Below are 22,291 nucleotides of genomic sequence, written 5' to 3' on the forward strand. Positions count from 1 at the left end.
AAATTGATTTCAGAGCTGGCTCATGGCCTCTAACTGTCAGAGCAGCCGAAGAGATAGCAGAAGAAGTTGCAAAGGGAAATTGTGCCTCAGAACTGGAATCAAGGTCAGTACCTAAAATTGGCAAATTTGGGTATATGTCTTCAGTTCACTGTGGGCATACGTTGTGAACAAGCACACATTGATGTATTATAAGATCCGAGCCTTCCCCACTTGCATAACACCCCCAAAGGGACACCATATATATATAGAGAGAGAGAGAGAGATGTAGCATTTAACGTACAGAGGAATGAAGTGCTTATCCATCCTCACAACAACTTGGTAAGTCACAGAAAGGTAACCGTTTTAGTCAAAAATAGCTACACAGATGTCCCAAATACTGTTACCTCAGATACTAATGATAAATCGCACAATCCCTTCAGAAAGACCTCTTCGTTATTTGTTAAGAAGCAAGCTAAACAGAGAGATAGTGACTTGGTCATAGGAACCAGGGGATGACTGCATCAGACACTACACACCTACCTAGAAGCCTTGTAGGAATTAACATGCAACTTTGTGTGTAGACTCTTAGTCATGACAATCATAAATTCAGGGGTTCTACGGTGTACACAAGTGCTGAGAAGCTTTGGTTGTACAAGTAGCGGGGGGGGGGATCACCTGAGTTTGAGGGATGCGATTCTGTTTAGGATTGCACTGGGCCTCTCCTTAGATAATGATCCTCATGCACACTGTAAGCAAGACTCTCAGGATTTGGGCAGGGACACTTGCGAGGTACTTTCAGTGGCCTCCCTTAACTTGGAATAGGGGTAGGGTTGCCAGCTCCGGGTTGGGAAATGCCTGGAGATTTTGGGGGTGGAGAATGAGGACAGGGTTTGGAGAAAGGAGGGACTTTAATGCCATAGAGTGTAATTGCCAAAGCAGCCATTTTCTCCAGGTAGGGTTGGCAGGTCCCTCTTCGTCACTGGCGGGAGGTTTTGGGGGCAGAGCCTGAGGAGAGTGGGGTTTGGGGAGGGACTTCGATGCCATAGAGTCCAATTACCAAAGCAGCCATTTTGTCCGGGTGAACTCACCTCTATCGGCTGGAGATCAGTTGTAATAGCAGATCTCCAGCTAGTACCTGGAGGTTCAGCATAGATGCGAAAGGTTAAACAAAGTGCAAAAAACTTTATGGTGCTACACACTTATACAAACCACAAAGGTAATACAATGGATGAAAACATGATAAACATGAACAACAAAAATGTAACTTAACAAAGAAGAACATACAAAAGCAGTTCATACACAACCCTAATTAGGGCCATCTCTGGATGTGCGAATATGGCTGGATCATACGCAGTTGGAGGACTTTAGTGTTTGCAGACTGGGGTGGATAGATGCATGTTAGATAAGTGTCTGACCCTTAAAAACCCCTTTGCAGCCATACCATATTCTCTGATTCTGTTTTTCCTCACGTTCATTAGCTTCATTAATTCTGGCAAAGGAGCACCTTATACACCTTGGACCCTTCCCTTGACCTAGTTTACATGTGAGTTTTTAACATAGGTTGGCTGGGAGAAAAGCAGTCATGCAAATCCAGGCATTAAAAAAATGTTATTGTATAAGTGTCACAAGGTTTCCTAAGTCTAATATTTGCTATGGCATAACACACAAGATGAAAAATTGATAATGGCAATGGGAGCAGCCTGTGCCCCCTCTATTGCAAATATTTTCATGGTCCATTTTGAAAAAACTTGTTTGTGGTCATCTCCCTTTTTTCAGAACATATAGCATGGTACCGACGCTATATTGATGACCTTTACACAGAACTCATTAATGACAGCTCTTATGATAAGGTATGCACCTGGATTAACTCACTGCATGAGTCCCTCTCCTTTACAGGGTCTCATAATACCAATGAAATTTCATTTCTAGATGTCACTATCTATTGAACAGCTGACCACCGATTGGCAGTTAAAACCTTTAAAAAACCTACAGACTGTTGCGGAGGTTTACATTTTTCCTCATTTCACCCGTTGCATTTGCACAAGAACTTACCTTATAGTCAGCTTCTGTGACTCAAACACAATCCATCTTCACGGAATGATTTTTTTACAGCGGCCACTGATCTTTCTACCACACTCGCTAGGAGAGGTTACCCTAATGAAGTCGTGGAACATGCATTCCAAAGAGTTCAGGACAGAGACCGTAAATCCTTGATTTCTGACTCTTCTTTTAAAAAAATCTTCTTCTCAAAATTTGGTAGCCTCCATGCAATTCTCTCATTTAACTTACGACATAAAAAGAATCATCCGCCGTCATTGGCATTTAGTAGAACATATTCCAGGTTGCCAAAATCCTCCCCTCTTAGGTCTTAGAAAAACTAAATCTATTAAGGAATATTTAATTAAAACAGATTTATACCAATCCCATGTACGTCTCAATATTCGTGGCCATCATAAATGCGGTTCATGTTCCATGTGTCCTTATAGTCTCCCCATTAAACAGGTCAGTTCTATTTCCTCCCATTTCTCTTATAATTTAAACCAGTTCACTAATTGCGGCTTACCTATGGTGATCTATTCGGTCATGTGCCCGTGTAAATTGATGTATATCGGTTGCACATCTAGACCCCTTAGACTCAGAATTGGAGAACATCGGGCAAGGATTCGCGCCAGAAATCTTGAGGCTCCGCTTGTACAACATTACATCTCTCAGGGCCATTCGGATACAGATTTTTTATTTTTTGCACTTTGGCAATTTAAACCCCGATCTTTTCAGCAACAAGACACAAAAAAGATATTGATGCAACAAGAAATGCGCTTTATTTTTGCTTTCCAGACTTTAACACCTTCAGGATTGAATAACGACTTTGATCTTTCCTGTTTCATTTAATTAGGTTAAGTTTTTGATGCTGTCTCTTTAAAAGTAACTCTCAGCCTACACACTAACTCGCAAAGGGCATTCTTTTGCTCTATCTCTGATTGGCTGCAATGACTTTTTAGCCCCGTCACAGCGGTTGTATGTTACTACCGCTGGAGAGAGAGGCTACGTGCTCACACATATCCCTCTGGGAACAAAAAATGCACATTTAGGTGAGTTTATTATCGTTATCAACCTGCTACTTGCATTTAATTCTTGTATAATTTCCGACAGATTCCTTTGCTCGCAAAGTTGTAATTGGAAGGATTCTATGTTGTATATTATTTTTGTTTATTGCAGCCACAAGGCGATTTACCAGCAGCATACTGTGCAATATGCCATGGAATGCTCAAAAAACATTTTGAAAAGAGCTGACGAAGCCACCGTGAAACGTGAAGTGACTGGTCTCAAGTCCTCTTCCTTTCCTGTACTTTTGGATATTCTCCGAGGTCTTCTGTGCCCCCGTTGAACACGAACCATCGTGTTCTTCAGTCTTGCTGCGGTCCTCGTGGGTCCGCTAACGGGCGCTGCTGCAACTTTTTGAGGCTTTTGCCCATGGACTTGAGTTGCAGTGGTACTTCTTTGTTAGTTTTGTTATCACTTGATACTCCAATGTTATGAATGTAATACTTTGATTGTTCTTTTGGTTTCAATAGGGCATGAATTCAATGCTCAGTAAACATTGTTGAATGCTTGTAAATAATTCAGTGCTTGTGTAATTTTTGCACTGTGTTCTTTGTGGAGCATTCGTGCTGCCAACCACCTGGAGGTTGGCAACCCTGAATTAGGGAGACGTGTAAAATGAGAATTCTTTCATGCTGCCTCTGACTTTCCTGAGTACTTTGTCTGTTCAAAAGTGAGAATGATGATGCTGTTGGGGTGGTGACCCTTTGCTGGTCTTGGAGACCACCAAATACCCAACCCCACCTACACTCGAGAGCTAGCCCTGCCCTAGGGAGAGAACTGCCCAGCTGTTTCTTACTTAGAAGGCTGTACATACTATTTAAGACAATGTCAGAATGATGCAATGCAATCAGAGGAGACCTGGGGGCTAGGGTTGCCAACCTCCAGGTACTAACTGGAGATTTCCTGCTATTACAACTGACTTCCAGCCGATAGAGATCAGTTCCCCTGGAGAAAATGGCTGCTTTGGCAATTGGACTCTATGGCATTGAAGTCCCTCCCCTCCCCAAACCCCACCCTCCCCAGCCTCTACCCCAAACCCTCCTGCCACAGGCGAAAAGGGACCTGGCAACCCTACTGGGTGCTCTCATTCAACCCCCAGTCGGCGTATGTTCTCCTTTACCATGCAGAAATCCATGCATGATGCTGTCAAAGTCAAACCAGAAGCACAATAGGGGTTTTTTGCAGCCCTGGGTTCCTGCTTGCCATTGCTGAACTGGGATGTTGAGGGGAGGCTTGAACTGTAGCCAGACTTGGCTTGTGTTCAAATTCCTTCTCAGCCACAGAACTCACTTTGTGGCCTTGAGGAAGTCAGTCTCTCCTAGGCTAAACCATCCTCACGGGTGGCTGTGTAGATAAAAGTGCCACCTTGAGCTACTCCAAACAAGGGCAGAGTCTTAAATAGGCAGATAGACACACAGCTTCTGGCAAAACCAACATGAAGAAAGCAGCTGAGTTAACTGACAGCTTCCTTTTGCAAGAGAACCTTCATCATGAGAAAACAGAATACCTCTTCCCTTGGGAAACTAGAGGTCTCTGTGTTTTGCATTATTTTCTACTCTACAGTTTAACTCTTGAGAAAGCAGGGCAGAAGCTTTGAAATCTGACTAAAGAGTTAGTTACTGAAGAAGATTCTCTTGACACAGAAAGCAAAGCACCAGGGGCTTTGATGGCTAAAGTTTGATTAGAAACTTCACATAAGGTTCATCAGTAAGGCTGACAAGTGGGACATTTCTAATGATCATGCCAATTTTTATATAGATGGTTACTTTTGAGGGCCCTCTCACTAGGGTTGCCAGGCCCCTCTTCCCCACCGGTGGGAGGTTTTTGAGGAGGAGCCTAAGGAGGGCGGGGTTTGGGGAGGTGAGGGACTTCAATGCCATAGAGTCCAATTGCCAAAGTGGCCATTTTCTCCAGGGGAACTGATCTCTATCGGCTGGAGATCAGTTGTAATAGCAGGAGATCTACATCTCCATTCACTACCTGGAAGCTGGCAACCCTACATCTCACAATGCCATCTCACGTATGTGATTCACAGCTTTTAGTACCATAGAATTACTCAGTTGATAACAGCAAACATGGATTTGTTTTTATTCTGGGTTTTCCCCCCAAGCTCAAGGTATAATAGGGAAGCCTGTTGTGGGTCATCGGTTGGCCAAATTCTAGAAATAGCTGGAGTGTGTTGTAAGTGTTAAGCACCAGCATTTTTAGGTTATGTAATATTTGTGGTCTCTGTGTTTAAATACCAGGCAATTTCAGAAATGGTGAGACAGGATAAGCTTGTATTTCTTTTTTGGCTGAACTTAATGTTTAATGGGTTACTCTTTGCCTTAATTTTGCAAAACACTTCAACTAACAAAACAAACGAAAAAAAGAACAGGAAAAGGTCAAGAGAGTATTATTAACCAGTATTTTAGAGCTATAAATATTATTTTTTTAACCATGAATTCACCTAGCCCAGCATTCTGTTTCTGACAAGGATCAGTCAGAGACTTTTGGGACGCTCACAAGCAAAGCAAGAAGGCAGGAGTTTGTTCAGCTATCACACAAGCATTGTTATGGGTATTTCACAAAAGAAAGGCATGAATATTTACTACCATCCCACCACCCATTTCATAGATGTTTGTTTTGTTTTCATAGTCTTCACTAGAAGGTGGCTGGCTGGCTTCTGGAGTAAAAGTGCTTTCTTACTGGTAGAAATTTGACAACGTTGGTGATATTTGACTTGTGAGCTTAATGGACATCATTTGGTCTGTGGGACAGTTATTCAGATGCTGGCTTAAATTGGACCAGAACCAATGGGTTGAAATTAAATCAAAAGAGTTTCCGTCTAGACATTAGAAAGAACTTTCTAACAGAGCGGTTCCTCAGTGGAACAGGCTTCCTCGGGAGGTGGTGAGCTCTCCTTCCCTGGAGGTTTTTAAGAAGAGGCTAGATGGCCATCTGTCAGCAATGCTGGTTCTGTGACCTTAGGCAGATCATGAGAAGGGCGGCATCTTGGCCATCTTCTGGGCATGGAGCAGGGGTCACTGGGGGTGTGGGGGGAGGTGGTTGTGAATTTCCTGCATTGTGCAGGGGATTGGACTAGATGACCCTGGTGGTTCCTTCCAACTCTATGATTCTATGATTATATATAGATGACTGTTTCTTTTTTCCTTTGCCAAATCCTCAGCTCCTAACTCAAGGTACGTGTACATTCCACATGTTAATCAATGTGAACCCTACTTAATAGCCATGGCTCTCATTGGAGGATCCTGATAGCTAAAGTTTCCTTGATGATGAGTCTAAGGATCACTAAAAAAAAAAAAATTATCCAGGGTTATCCTGGAGACTGGAGAAGAAACCCCTGGGAGCCAGATTGGTCTCCAAGATTACCAGTCATCTGTCCCTAGCCGCTACCTTGGCAAACAAGGCTATTCTGCCTACTATGAAAAACAGCACGTAAAAAAATATCTTCCAAAGAAAACTGAGAGGGGAAAAAACCAGAAATACACAGAAGATCATTTAGGGCAGGAATGTGGGTTTCTGAGCATGAGATTTGATCATTTTAATCCTAAACTACAGCAATTGCCAGAACAGTTCTCGTACTGCAGGCACCATTCAGACCCGTATAAACAAAACTGATAGTCAGAATGAAGGGGTTTACAGAGCCACAGCAAAACAGTTAGATTTATGAATCAAGGGATGTTTGGGTCTCAGGCAATATCCACAGGTATAATGAAGACAGAGTGAATTCAAGGGCTGTTATTGCTGCCTAGGAGAATGCATGGCCTGGGGTGGCGAAATGACTACACAGGACAAGATTCCGTCAAGCTGGTAATTACTTCAGAGCGCAGCGGTGGCCTCCGCTCTTTGAAAGTAGCATCTCTGAGAGGCTTTGATAAATCAAAGCCAGGGCTGCTGAAATCAAGATAACAACATTACAGAAAGGACGAACGGCTGTCTACAGAAGGTCAACACGAACGGTTTAATGCTTAGGCAGAAACGGAAACAGCCCTTCTGTTGCTAGGTTGTGCGTATTTTACTGCCTTGATAATACAAGATAATACAAACGATGGATAGAGATAATACAAAAGATGGATAGACAGAAGTGTAGAGGGGAGGGGGAATCCATTACAGTTCCGTTGTCATATATTCATGCCCACATTAAAAGACACATTAAGCACTTTAGATTCATATTCATCATGTGCCACATATTATGAGGCAGAGCAATCTGATTCCACAGCATGTTTGCAGAATTTGATATCCACCCCAAACAAGAATACAGCATACCGAAATGTTTCTACATGTTGTAAGAAGTATGCATTGTTAACAAGGACAGAAGAGATACGGGGCATTTGGCCAGCAATAGCCACAAGTCAGTGGACATTCTCACAGTAACTGGAAAGATCAGTGGTGCCCCCTACAAAATTGCCATCAAGGTATCTTATTCACCAGAAGTAGAAACAGCAAAACAAAAAGAGCCAGTGTGATGTAGTGGTTAAGAGCGGTGATTTGGAGCAGTGGACTCTAATCTGGAGAACCGGGTTTGATTCCCCACTCCTCCACATGATTGGCGGAGGCTAATTTGGTGAACTGGATTTGTTTCCCCTCTCCTGCACACAAAGCCAGTGGAGTGACCTTGGGCTAGTCACACTCTCTCAGCCGCACCTACCTCACAGGGTGTCTGTTGTGGGGAGGGGGAGGGAAGGTGATTGTAAGCCGGTTTGAGTCTCCCTTCAGTGGTAGAGAAAGTCGGCATATTAAAAAAACACACACACACACACCAAGCAACCAACCAACTTGGATCTCTTCTTCTAGAACCTAGATTGCCACTCATCTAGTATTGATAGTCTGTTGTTTCTTGGATATATTTGTTACTATCATGGACTATATTTAAGAACATTTAGCATGGTCGGACAAGTTATCCATAACTACAGACTATATCTATGAATACTGTGTGTGCGTGTGTGTGCGTGCGTGTGGAGGGGGTCAGAAAGTTGGATTACTCCAGCTGCGTTCTTTCTTTCAAAAGCTGTCCTCTCCTTAATCACCTGTGAGACCCGTTGCTTTTCCACTACTGTTGTGAAATATTTAGAGTGTTTACATGGTCAAGCACTGTACCAGTCAGTTACTAGCAATAAAATACCTGTTAAAATGCTTGGAAAGTACATTTATAATCATAGATATTTGCGTACCAGTGGCATAATGCAGAGAGCAAGAGCTTGTACAGATAGCAGGCTCAATTTGAAAGTGGGCTAAAATTTCATTATGAAAGATCCCAAGTGCAAATTTCCCCAACTCATAATACCTGGTTTTATGATGAAAGTCCACCAGCCCTGAAACTATTGCCCCATTTGCTATTAAAAATTAAACTTGCTTCAAATGTATGTGCTAATTTTGCAGCTGCATCATCAGCATTCATAGGGTTGCCAACCTGGAGATCTCCTGCTATTACAACTGATCTCCAGATGATAGAGATCAGTTCACCTGGAGAAAATGGCTGCTTTGGCAATTGGATTCTATGGCATTGAAGTCCCTCCCCTCCCCAAACCCTGCCCTCCTCAGGTTCCGCCCCAAAACCTCCCACCGGTGATGAAGAGGGACCTGGCGACTCTATTTCTACTGTTGTTGACTGACTAACACAGCCACCCATTGTGATCTATCAGCCGCTTGGGTCAGGATTCAGCATGTCTTCTCCTTGGCTCGCTCCCTGACAGCTTTTCCTTAAACAAGTGTGACAAATTGTGCACATGCCCAACCTTTCCCCAGGCTTTCACAAGATAAGCATCTGTGATGAGAAGATGGAAATGCAGCCTCGTTGGCTGCCACAGGCACTATGGCCAAGCCACCATGGCCATCAGACTTCCTAGTGCACCACTGGATTGCCCTTGAGAAGCAGTCTTTTCCTCTGAATGCACCTTCTTCCCATAGCTGCTCTGGCACTATTGCAAGCCGCCCCCTCCCGTCCCTGAGTAGTCCAGAGGCCCTGAACAAAGTTCAGGAAAGGCACATACAACTCAAGACAATCTAACCCAACAGTTTGAAAGAGCATCTCTCCTTCTGAACAACAAATCAACCAATTAATTGGAAAAATTACCAGATGAGCCAGTCGTTAATAGCTTTGGATGACAGTCAAGTATTAAGGAAAGAACAAACAGTGAATCAACAACTGTGGCCATTTTAAAAAATCTTTTTTACTGCAATATAGTACCTTTCTTTGCACCCACACTACCATGTCAAGTGCAAAAATGCATGAGGGGAAAAAACCCCAAACAAATGAGTTTATTTACATTGTTTGATAAAAGGCCATTTTTTCAGGTATTCCAGATTCTGCATATAATTGGTAACCGAATTACAATTTGAGCTCTGTGCAGTGCAGCCAAAGATGATTACATTTCTTCAAACAGTCCTGCCCACATCTCCTTACAGCTTTGAGCTGTGTGAATTTCACACAATCTTGCATCAACCCATATGATTCATGCCCCATTCTATAGCTTTTGGTGGAATTTAGATGCAACTTTCCCAGATTATACCCAGTAATTTATCCTAAGCAAATCACTGTGTACCTATAAGGCAATGGTAACAGGAGATATTTACTTACTTACTTAAAATATTTACAGTCTGCATTAGCAATTCATTTGGTTCCTAGGGTAGCGAACAATAAAATAATTATAAAGGTACAACAACAATTTTCTAAAAATGGAGAAATAATACATAAAATAAAATAAATAATACATGAATGAAATGGAGACGGGGAGAATGTTACAGGCCGCTCTGAGTCCCTGTTGGGAAGAAAGGTCAGGTATAAATGAAGAAAAGAAATAAAACAAGTCTGGGCATCATAGAGGTGATGGAAATAAAAACTAAACAAAACCAAATCCCATAAAAAGCTTGTTAGCAGCATATTCTTAATTAGTGCTTTTTACTACTGCCAATGATATTAACTCCTTTTAATTCTGGGATTATCCCCCCACCCATTCACACACTCAAAGCAGAAAATAACCACTGGATGCAAGCCGTGGGGAACATCTGAAATGTTATGCCACTGTGTAACTCCTGTGAGGTTGTAATAGACTTGTTGTGCTCTCCGTATCTATTATAGGGTATGATCTGGCCATATTAAAACTGGTGAAGGTTTACATGAAACACATATATACATATGGAACTGCTCTGTTACTTATGCTGTAACAAGGTTGTTATGCTAAAAATCTGTGCCAAAGCTGGATTTTGTACAGACTACAATTGAACAAATGTGCTTATTTAGCATAATTTATTCCTGGCCTAGCTTCTGCTGGTTATGATAAGAGGCAAAGAAATATGCAGGCCATTGAGGTCTTTCCCCAGAAACCTGTTCTTCATACACGTGCACCCCAGGTTTTAAGATTTCACTACTTTACAGTTGATCTCAATCTTGGGGGATTTGTTTGTTTATGTAAATGTTTATATGTCACTTTGCCTTGTGGTTCAAGGTGGCTTACAATAATAGTTAAAATCATTTTCTGTTAAAACCAAAAATAATTTAGCAAACCTGAAATCTCCCCCCCTCCCCCTTTAAAAGATGCCTGTTGTTCAAGCCCCCTCAAAAGCCCTGGCAAACAGTTGGGCTTAGCAGCACCTCCTAAAGATCTCCAAGAAGGAGGTGCCTAGTCTCATCTCTTCTGGGATCCCATTCCACAAAGCTGGAGCCATGACAGAAAAGGCCCAGGTTCTGGTCCATGCCAGATGGGCCACCCTAAGTAATGGGATAGCCAACTGATGGCTGCCTAATGACCCTAGTTAGTGCATCAGGGACATATGGAAGGAGGCGATCCCTCAAATACATGGGTCCGAGGGTCCTGAAGGACTTTAAAGGTCATAACCAGCACCTTCAATGGAATCAGAAACAGACTGGCAGCCAATGTAGCTGTTTCAAAATGGGCAGCATATGTTTCCTGCGGCCAGTCCCTGACAGCAGTTGGACTACTACATTCCATACCAATTGTAGTTTCCCGGTTGTCTTCAAGGGCAGCCCCATGTAGAGCATGTCACAATAATTCAGCCGTGAGGTTACAGAAGTATGGGTCAGTGTGGCCAGATCTAGAGGCTTGGGTAATGAAATACAGAGCTGGGTGTCATCTGCATATTGATGACACTCAACCCCAAACCTCCGGAGAATCTCATTCAGTGGCCTCATATATATATATATATATTAAAGAGCACGGGTGAGAGAATAGAATGCTGTGGCACTCCACGAGATAAACTCCACCCAGTTGATTCTGCACCTGCAGTGGAGACTCTGTGTCTGGTCAGACAGAAAAGAATGAAACCACCAAAGGGCTAACCACCTTAATACCAACTCCATATTCAAGCTGGTGGATAATAACTGTATCAAAGACCACAGAGAGGTCCGACAGTATCAACAGGAAAGACTCCTGTCCAACTTTTATTTTATTTATGTTATTTATGGTTTGCCTTTCTCACTGGAACTCAAGGGGGATGACACAGAGTGAATCAATACAATCAACAGGATGAGACATTCAATAAACGATGAAATAGGATTTGGGTTGTAGAACCAACCAGAAATCTAAAAAAACAGAACTGCAGCAAAGCATAAGTGTTAACATGACACATTAAATGATACAAGATTACATAGTAGGATCCAACTTTTACAGCAAACTATACACAGTAGTATAGACCACGGAGAGCCGGCGTGGTGTAGTGGTTAAGAGCGGTGGTTTGGAGCAGTGGACTCTGATCTGGAGAACCAGGTTTGATTCCCCCCTCCTCCACATGAGTGGCAGAGGCTAATCTGGTGAACCGGGTTGGTTTCCCCACTCCTCCACATGAAGCCAGCTGGGTGACCTTGGGCTAGTCACAGCTCTCAGAGCTCTCTCAGCCCCACCTACCTCACAGGGTGTCTGTTGTGGGGAGGGGAAGGGAAGGTAATCGTATGCCGGTTTGATTCTCCCTTAAGTGGTAGAGAAAGTCGGCATATAAAAACCAACACTTCTTCTTCTTCTAATAACTTGTCCAAGTAACTTTATGAATCATTTTGTACAGTGCTATCCTATTTCCTGCATAGAAAAGCCATCTTGAATCATTCAGTTTTGCATAGTTTGCTGAAAACCAGGAGAGTGGGAGTCTTCCTGACCTTCTCAGGCAGACCATTCCACAAGGTGGGGACCATGCCACAATGGAGAATGTACGTGTATGGGCAGTTGTTGATTTTGCCCATTTGCAGGTCGGCACCTACAGAAGGCCTTGTTCAGATCAGCAAAGCTGTCATGGAGGAGCATAGGTGGGGAGACTGTTTTGCAGATCTGAGGATCCAATGCCATGAAGGGCTTTGTATGTGATAGCCAATACTTTAAATTGAGCCCAGTAACAGATGGGCAGCCAGTGGAGAGACTGCATAATGGGAATAATATGCTTACTCCATCGAGCTCCTGATAATAGGCAAGCTGTGGCATTTTGCACCAGCTGGAGTTTCCAAACTGATTTTGAAGATCATCCACCAGTGCAACTAAAGCCATCTTGATACCAATTTATGTATATGGTATATGTATATCCTGCCAATAGCTTTTGTTCATAGTTATGGGCCTTTTGTTTTAACAGGCTCATGGAGTAAACATTGCTTAGTGTACAGACACTTATTAGGATCTACTCTAAACTGTTCCAGATGCACTAATTGTAAAAACAACATCGGCAAACATAGCTCATCCGTTTATAAACTAGTAAGTGGCGGGGTAATACGAGAAAGACGATCATTTGATAATGAGTTTACTCTTCCAACGCATTGAACAAATCTCTCTTGATTCTGAACACGTGGGAACCAAGAGTGCATTCCCAGCGTTTGCACCTTAATGAAGCTATTTCCCAACTTCCGCTGCTGATTGAGGGCACAACCCACTTAGGAATGTGTCTAATGGGAGTCTCACTGGTTGCGCAACAGCATGGCTCTTGTACAAGGCCCATTCATGTCAATGTGGCTTTCATCAAAGAGCTTCTCAATGGATTGTGCCCAGAAATGATGTTTGCAAAATGCTTCAAGGGGGGAAAGCCAAGAAAAAGACACTGCATTAAGGACATCTTGTGCATATTTGTCCAGATGTGTGTCCCAAGACACAGAAGAGGAGGCTTAGAACAGAATCAATCAGTGAAGGCATTCCGTGGGATCAGCATTCAGGCATCTGCTTTTTATCAATTTTTCATCTTGTGTGTTATACCATAGCAAATATTAGACTTAGGGAACCTTGTGACACTTACACAATAACATTTTTCTAATGCCTGGATTTGCATGACTGCTTTTCTCCCAGCCAACCTATGTTAAAAACTCACATGTAAACTAGGTCAAGGGAAGGGTCCAAGGTGTATAAGGTGCTCCTTTGCCAGAATTAAATAGCTGAAGCTAATGAACGTTAGGAAAAACAGAATCAGAGAATATGGTATGGCTGCAAAGGGGTTTTTAAGGGTCAGACACTTATCTAACATGCATCTATCCACCCCAGTCTGCAAACACTAAGGTCCTCCAACTGCGTATGATCCAGCCATATCCGCACATCCAGAGATGGCCCTAATTAAGGTTGCCACCCTCCAGGTGGTGGCTGGAGTTCTCCTGCTATTACAACTGATCTGCAGCCGATAGAGATCAGTTCACCTGGAGAAAATGGCCACTTTGGCAATTGGACTCCATGGCATTGAAATCCTGTCCTCTCCCCAAACCCTGCCCTCCTCAGGATGCACCCCCAAAATCTCCAGGTATTTCTCAACCTGGAGCTGGCAACCCTAGCACTAATGAAACTACTGCATGGTTTGATATCAATAGTGTACCAATGCCTATTTTAAAGGGGGGGGACTTCATTTTAGAAGCCAGGAATGCAGTCCGGTCTACAGATTGTGCATATTTAATTATCAAATAGCAGGAAGCAGTCAGAGTACTCTACAGTGGTACCAGGTAGCAATTCTATCCTTCCAGGAACTCCTGCATTAAATGGTACCAGGCAGAAGTTGGCTGCCTAGCTCTGGTGCACTCTGCCATTCATTCCTTGCTCAGATCTAAATGACCTAGAATGGAGCTGGTGGTATGTTCTTGTTATGAAGGTGGGACTTTGGAGTTTTCAAAAGAGGTGGGCCCAGTAGATCTCCCCCATTCTGATCTTTTTGTACCTTTTGTAAAGTGCACTCACAGCTAGCTACTCCAGGTCAGGAGTGGCCAAGAAACCAGGCAGCCAGAGTTATTTTTGACTTTTTGAAACACGCACACTTCTGTCACTTCGCAACCCAAGCTTTAATGGAAGGCTTTAAGAGGGGAGTGGACATGTTCATGGAGGAGAGGGGTATTCATAGCTACTAGTAAAAATGGATACTAATCATGATGCATACCTGTCCCCTTCAGGATCAGAGGAGCATGCCTATTAGGTGCTTTGGAACACAGGCAGGATGTTGCTGCTATAGTCGTCTTATTTGGGGGCTTCCTAGAGGTACCTGATTGGCCACTGTGTGAGCAGACTGCTGGACTTTGGCCTGATCCAGCATGGCTTTTCTCATGTCCTTATGTTCTTAAATAAACAATGAAGAAAGGCACCCACCTAAGTAATTCATTGGTTTTGCTGGGGGAGCGCTATTTCTGCCTGCTTCTTTTAAATCATGAACTAATTTTTGTTTTCATAAAGAGTTCTGTCCAAAAAGGCATCAAGGTGCAGCCACATTTTATGAAAGGGTCTGCCTATTTTACTTGGTTAGATGCTTTCTTGAGCAGCATTGGTGTTGGGGACTTACTCTGTGGAACAGCTCAGATACAACACTGAAGCATGGGCTGGCGCTATGGGAACAATCTCTGTGCTCACACAATCCCCTTCTCCTTCTCCCCTTGGGTGCTCAGAGGCAATTAGCAACTTCATATTTAGTGCAAACCATGTGAACTGCCCAGTGATGGCTTACATCCCCCCCCCAGAAGATTGTATAAAATATGAGAAAAAGCACAATACCATGGTTAATTCATGGGCTGTAGCCCTGGTTTGGAAAGGGAATACAAATCATAGTTTGTAATGTCATACTTTGGTTTATGATAAATAATAAATTATTAATTGACTCTAACCATGCAAAGGGAGAGGAGGAGGAGAGATAATGCAACCACAAGCCTATTTCGTATAGCACCCAAAGCATGGTTACACTGCAACCACAGTTGTATCTATCTCCTTATCTTCTTGACAGAATGGCATCTGATAAGAACAATCCTTGATAGCAAAACAAAACAGCTTAGATGGAGCACTTAAAAACACAGCCAGAAATTTAAAAGCAATTAAAGGGATTTTTAAAATCACCCTTAAAGTGCACTCATCCCTTTGTCAGGAGCAAATTTATCACATTTGAATCAGTTCTGTTGTAAGGAATTGACTCAAGCGTTCACAAGTGAGGATGGCTAAAGAACACACACAAGAAATAGAAAGAGAAACGATTCCCTTTCTGTCTCATCTTTCAAACACCCCCACCCCCCAATCTCTAGTCCTTTTCCTCTCTTTGCTGCCACACACTCTTCACACATTGAAGCCTATTTTAGGCTGGCTGATGAATCCCAGATGTCTGGGGAAGGCAGCAGGAGCTACGGTTATTCCATTCGTGGCTTCACACGGCTTTCCTGGCAACCTCCTGTGTGAGATCCAGCCAAGAGGGAACAGCATAACAAAGCAGGAAACGACAGAGTCGGCTCTTTAGTAATGTTATGCGTGTGAGAGTGCAGAAGCAGCAGCGAGTCAGGATCTGGAACGGCTCAAATTACATTGAGATGGCCCATGGCCCATGTTTTGGGGGCGCATCAGATGAAAGGGGAGATGAGACAGGTTAATCTAGCAAGGTATGTCTTTGAAATGCAGATCTTGCACGCCTGGAGGCCGTGTTGAATATTTCTGAGTTGACTTTTGGTGTAACACAAAGGCCAAGGAATATGCCTCCACATAGGGCTGCCAGCTCCGGGTTGGGAAATACCTAGAGGTTTTGGGGGTGAAGCCTGAGGAGAGTGGGGTTTGGAGAGGGGAGGGACTTCAATGTCATAGAATCCAATTGCCAAAGAGGCCACTTTCTCCAGGGAAACTGATTTCTATCACCTGGAGATCAGTTGTAATAGCAGGAGATCTTCAGCCACCACCTGGAGGTTGGCAACCTTACCTCCACAGCAGCTCCACAATGGGGAGAGAGGGCAGGAGTACAATAGAAGGAACGACACACTCACACATTATAGATTTCAAGCATGTCAAGGGCTTTCATAAGTGAAGAGAGTGCTGTACCAGTCCCAGTGTGTATAATTTCTCCATGAAAACTCTGTTGAAGATCATGAAAATTATGCATGAGTATTTGAACTCTTGAAAAGCTCAAATCTGCAGGGATTACCTGGTCCTAGCTGCCAGAGTCCCTGCCTCCAGGCATCCTCTTCTCACCCATGCTGTACGTACACTACGCTTCTCTCAAATTGACGGAGCTTTTCTTTCCCTTCTCTCTTTCTCTCCTTAACTGCACTATGCAGGTTTTTTGTCAACTTCCCATCTGCCAAGCAGTACTTCAGCCAATTCAAACACATGGAGGATCCGCTAGAGATGGAGAGGAGTCTGCAGTTGCGTAAACACGCCAGACGGGTCATGGGGGCTATTAACAGTGTGGTGGAGAACATCTACGATTCAGAAAAGGTCTCCTCTGTACTGGCCCTGGTGGGCAAGGCACACGCTGTCAAGCACAAAGTGGAACCAGTCTACTTTAAGGTAATGACAACGACCACTGTTAAAGGAAACCCAAGTGAAGCACACTGGAGAGCCAGCGTGGTGTAGTGGTTAAGAGTAGTGGTTTGGAGCGGTGGACTCTGATCTGGAGAACCAGGTTTGATTCCCCACTCCTCCACATGAGCGGCGGACGCTAATCTGGTGAACCGCTCCTCCACATGAAGCCAGCTGGGTGTCCTTGGGCTAGTCACAGCTCTCCTAGCCCCACCTACCTCACAGGGTGTCTGTTGTGGGGAGGGGAAGGGAAGGTGATTGTAAGCTGGTTTGATTCTTCCTTAAGTGGTAGAGAAAATCAGCATATAAAAACTAACTCTTCTTCTCCTTCTCCTAATACAGTACACTAAAGGCAACAACTCAATAAATATTAATACTGCCCTGGTTATCAGTTATGGATGGTTTCCACATGGAGATGGGCCTGTGAGTTTCCCCATTGCTGGTGCAGGTGCGGATACAGCACAACAGCAATGGGATTTCCACACGGCAGGTTTCCCTGAAGTTTCCCTGGCCGCGTCCCCCAGCAGCAGCCCGTCTCCTCTCCCCTGGGCCACTGGCACTTTTTCATTTTTAAAAAAATTGACAACTGAATATTGTGATACCATTATAAAAATATTTGTGGCAGGTTTTCTGAATTCCCTGTTTTGTTTTTTATAAAAGTAAGTCTTACTCCTCCTGTTGCAAAGACATTCATTCATTCATTCATTCATTCATTTTTCAAATTTGTAGCCCACCCTCATTCCTGGCAAGCCAGGCTCAGGGTGGGTAACAATCTTAAAAATACATGAAACCATCAATCATCAATAAAACATCAATAGCATCAATAAAACCAAGAGGTGCATGAATGCTGTGGGGAAGCAGGGTGGGGGGGAAACACTTCCCAGCAGATAAACCATATGGAAATGGCCATGTTATATTTAGGAAAGTTAGCAAATTGGTTGGCTCACTATTATCCTGGAGTCATCAGTTCACTGTTTAGGAAGTTGTGGCAGGAAGGGTCTGCTTGGCTCAGGACCCCAAATTGGAGTTAAGAAACACCAGCATTATTTCTGTTATCCTTTGGGAATTTTAGGTTATTTCCACCCTAGCCAGAGTGGTGTAGTGGTTAAGAGTGGTGATTCCCCACTCCTCCACATGAGTGGCGCAGGCTAATCTGGTGAACTGGATTTGTTTCCCCACTCCTCCACATGAAGCCAGCTGGGTGACCTTGGGCTAGTCACAGTTCTCTCCGAACTCTTTCAGCCCCACCTACCTCACAGCGTGTCTGTTGTGGGGAGGAAAAGGTTGTAAGCTGGTTTGATTCTTCCTTAAGTGGTAGAGAAAGTCGGCATATAAAAAACAGCTCTTCTTCTTCTGACATTTAATCAATTCTATTGAGAATCCAGATGTCATTGCATTCCCCTGTTTTCTGCAATGTGCCCCCCCATCTTTTGTCACACTGATTTCTGTCAACTTTTATACACAATAACAGGGCTAGTCTGTACCATGTGGGAAACCATTTGTTCATTTACTAGTTGTTTGGGGAGAGGGCTTAAGTAGTAATGCAATTTCCTTCTCCCAAACAGTAACCAATAATTAAAAAATGATTAATTAATGAAGTGGCCAGACACAAAAAGTCTAATTAAGCTATTTAAAATAAAAGCAACAGAAAAAATGCAGGGAATAGTGGAACCTTTGCTGAACAGGACTTGCTTCTGAGTAGATGGGTGGAATTCACACAGTCACAAAAAGGCAAAGAATTGGGAAATTTAATTCTTTTCTGTATGCTTAAGGTTTCCATCTGGCTAGCTTCAAACCTGCTGACCACTTTTGTTAAAATTCAGGCAAACAGTCAGTCTGTCATATAAAGGATGCTATGGAGTTGTTTTCTGTTGCCCCAGAAGGCTGGACCAGAACTGAGGGGTTGAAATTAAATCAAGAGAGTTTCCAGCTAAACATTAGGAAGAACTTTCTGACAGTTAGAGCTGTTCCTCAGTGGAACAGGCTTCCTTGGGAGGTGGTGGGCTCTCCTTCTTTGGAGGCTTTTAAGCAGAGGCTAGATGGCTATTTGACAGCAAGGCTGACTGTGAACTTAGGCAGATCATGAGATGGAGGGCAGGAAGGGTTGTGTCAGTGGCCCTTTCTTGTATGCCCAGGGTAGTGCTGATTGCCATTTTGGGAGCAGGAAGCAATTTTCCTCCAGGCCAGATTGGCCAGGGATCCTGGAGGATTTTTGTTGCCATCTTCTGGGCATGGAGTAGGGATCACTGGGGAATGTGGAGGGTGGGGGAGGTAGTTGTGAATTTCCTGCATTGTGAAGAGGGTTGGACTAGATGACCTTGGTAGTCCAACTCTGTGATTCTATTATTCTTTTCTCAGCCTCCTTGCTAGTAAATTATCATGTTCAAATAAGCATTCATTTGTTCCGTTTGGACACCACTTCCTTCTGCTTACCTCTTCCTCTTTCAGACACATAAGATATCAGCGTACTTCCATTTTTCTGTTCTAATCCATTCAGGATTCTGGAACTCATAGAATCCCTGTCAAGTTCTAGTAACAGAATAAATTCTTAATCTTGCTTTGCCATCATTGGCACTCTATTATTTATTTGTTTGTTCATTTGTTTAAAATACTGATATGTTGCCTGCTTGGAGACTTGCTTGAAACAACTCAAAAATGAAACAAGATAAAATTGTATAAACATAAAAATTAACCATTAAAAAGGCCAATAAAAACCCGGAGCATATTAGGAAATATAGACACAGAGCATAAAACATCTAGCAACCTAAAAGATCCTCGTAAGAGTCTGCAGGCTAGAAGCCAATTGTAAAAAACAAATAAAATGATCAAATCTCTTGTTAAAACCCCTAGCTGGCTCTTACTTTTAAAGGGCTTCATGTGTAGGAGTGGGGAAATCAACCCGGTTCACCAAATTACCCTCCGCCGCTCATGTGGAGGAGTGGGGAATCAAACCCGGTTCTCTAGATCACAGTCCACAGCTCCAAACCACCACTCTTAACCACTACACCACGCTGACAGTAAGGTAGGTGCCCGGTGAGCCTCAAGGGGAAGGGTGTTCCATAAGTGAGGTGACAGTGCAGAAAAAGCCCTTTCTCTGGTTGTCACCTGCCTCTCCTCTGAAGGTGGGGACAGAGAGAGCAAGGCTTGCGAGGCAGATCTTAACTGGTGGGCCGGACAATATGGAAGGAAGCTTCAAGGCTTGGCTTGTGAGCGATCAAAGCTGTTGAAGCAGTGTTTGCGGGCTGAACACGTGCACTGCAAAGTTCTCAGCATCCCTGTATAGTTGGTTGATGCCCTTTGTCCTCATTTTGTTAGCTCTTTCCACATATCCAGTCTCACAAACTCACAAGCCCAAGGCAGAACAACTGGGCAAGGAGAGTTTTTCCATCCCCCTTAACGTCCAAAAACAAAAACAATCCATTAACCTCTTGCAAGGTATGGCAACACCCCCACCCACCCCCAGTTTCCAACATCTTTTCCAGGTTGACTAAATAACTATTGCAGAAAAATAATCACTTGATAACAGATGAGTTCAGATAGATTAGCACACTTGCTAACGTGTGTGCAGGTGGTAGCTTTGCCTATTTTCCATGCAGATTTCTTCTGTTCATTGCCTCTGGAAAAACGAAAAACCTGGAGTAAGTTAGAAGAGAATTATAGGGAAGATGGTTGGCCCCACAGTCTTTTAAATTTGCTATTTTTAACAAAACTTTCTAAAGCCCCCATCGACTTTAATCCCTTTGTGGGATGTTTGGCATCTGCAGGAGCTCTCCTGGGGTGGCTCTGAAGCAGATTTGAAAACAGGCACTTATTTAATCACCTGTAGTGAACCAAAACTGCTTCCAGGTGAGCAGGCTCAGAAGGTTTTTTAAAAATATATTTAAAAAAATTAAACTTTCAGGCTGTTCATGTGACATTTCACGAGTATGTTGTGATCAGCCAGTCCTGCAAAACACTATGTGAGCTGATAACTTTTTGCCAGGCTGCTCAAGGCTTCACTCTGAATTCATTATTCCAAGAGGCTTATTTACTTATTTAGATCCTGCATTTTCTATCCTGTGTAGGTCCTCAGAGTTTCTTACTACACAAATAAGAAAGAGTCTACAATTAATCAAATGAAGACCTCAAACAAAGCAGTCTAAAACAAACACCAATATTGCCAGCCGACCTCAACCTCCCAGCTAGCCAGAAGCTGTCCATCAGTTTTCAAATCCTTTCCTAAAAACCTATGCTGAAAAACAGGCAGGGAAGGGAGTAAATGCTTAATCTAAGTAGGCGTCTTCTGCATACAACTGAGTACTCAAACACCCTCCTGGAGTTTTTGAATATTCCTCATTAACCTCACTTCATAGACTCTTGGAATTTGGGAGTGATCAATGGATCGCTCAGTTCATAGCTGTACATCGTGTACATGTTGTTCCAAATTGTCGTAAAGTCATACACTCAGAAAGGTTTGCATCATCTAAACCTTTGCCACCAAAAATGAATTATATCATTCATCAATAAGCCAGTTATTTTATCTGGCAGACCGCAGTGTGCCAGAAGCAAAGAAGGGTGTGGTGCTGATAGGCATTTGCAGATTAAACACGTCCAAATGGCTCAAGCTAACAAATCTCACCTGCTGTTTTGGCTGCATCTTCTGGGTTTCTGATAGATTCATGGAACTCAGCTGTCTAGCACATAATATTGTGGCAAATAAATAACCAAACTTTAGTTCTCAGGGTGTTTATTTCAAGAACAGTAAGTTTCTAGTCCAGCTGGTCCTTCATTTCTATTTCCTGGGATCTCATAAATTCCCAATTTATGGCACTGCTGGTTTTACCTAATGGCAACACGCTGCCAGCATTACTGCTTTATCAAAATAACAGTCTTGTATCTTCCAGTCCAGCTTCAATGCCACTAGTACCTTTAGCTGTTTATTTAGAAAGAAGTCTAGCCCAGTTTGGCCCAAGCTTGTTAGGGCTTAGGAGCTAAGCAGGGTCAGCCACAACCAGTACTTGGATGGGAGACCACCAAGAAAGACCTGGTTGCTACACAGAATGAAGGCAACGGCAAACTACCTCTGCTCATCTCAGGCCTTGAACACCCGATGTTAGGGATTGCCATGAGCCCACTGCAACTCAACGACATGTTCTCACTGGGGTATTCTTCACGGAGATTTGCTGCTGTTTCGATGCTGATTTGCGTCGGAGTCAAATTTTGGTTATTCACTGGAGATCCGTATTTTCCCCCACTGAGCAAAATAAGCCGCATTAAAAGAGAGGCAATCCAAACCACTTTTGAGACGATCTTTCCTGTGGACTCGTGTTTTGTTGCTCGGATGCCCATGAAAAAATGTTTGTTTCGCTCCCTGGGACGTCTCCTTTCTCCTCCCCCAAGAACGGTGATTGGCTGGGGGAGTTTCGCGCTCGGACAAGAATAGCGCCCCTTTGGCTGCCTGCCTAGAGTCCTGGGACTTCTCTCCCTCCATCCCCGCACGCCTTCCCCGC

General features: G+C 43.4%; 1 protein-coding gene across 2 annotated transcripts in view; it reads left to right on the top strand.

Annotated features, from left to right (window-relative positions):
- CYGB (cytoglobin) overlaps positions 1-22,291 on the top strand; it is a 74,558-nt gene that overhangs the window by 18,698 nt on the left and 33,569 nt on the right. For both annotated transcript variants that reach the window (XM_056864220.1, XM_056864212.1), the window contains exon 2: positions 16,559-16,790. In XM_056864220.1, the coding sequence (XP_056720198.1) occupies positions 16,559-16,790 (232 nt within the window). The remainder of the gene's footprint in view (positions 1-16,558; positions 16,791-22,291) is intronic.

The sequence above is a fragment of the Euleptes europaea genome, chromosome 1 (assembly GCF_029931775.1).
Source record: "Euleptes europaea isolate rEulEur1 chromosome 1, rEulEur1.hap1, whole genome shotgun sequence".
Lineage (NCBI taxonomy): Eukaryota > Metazoa > Chordata > Lepidosauria > Squamata > Sphaerodactylidae > Euleptes > Euleptes europaea.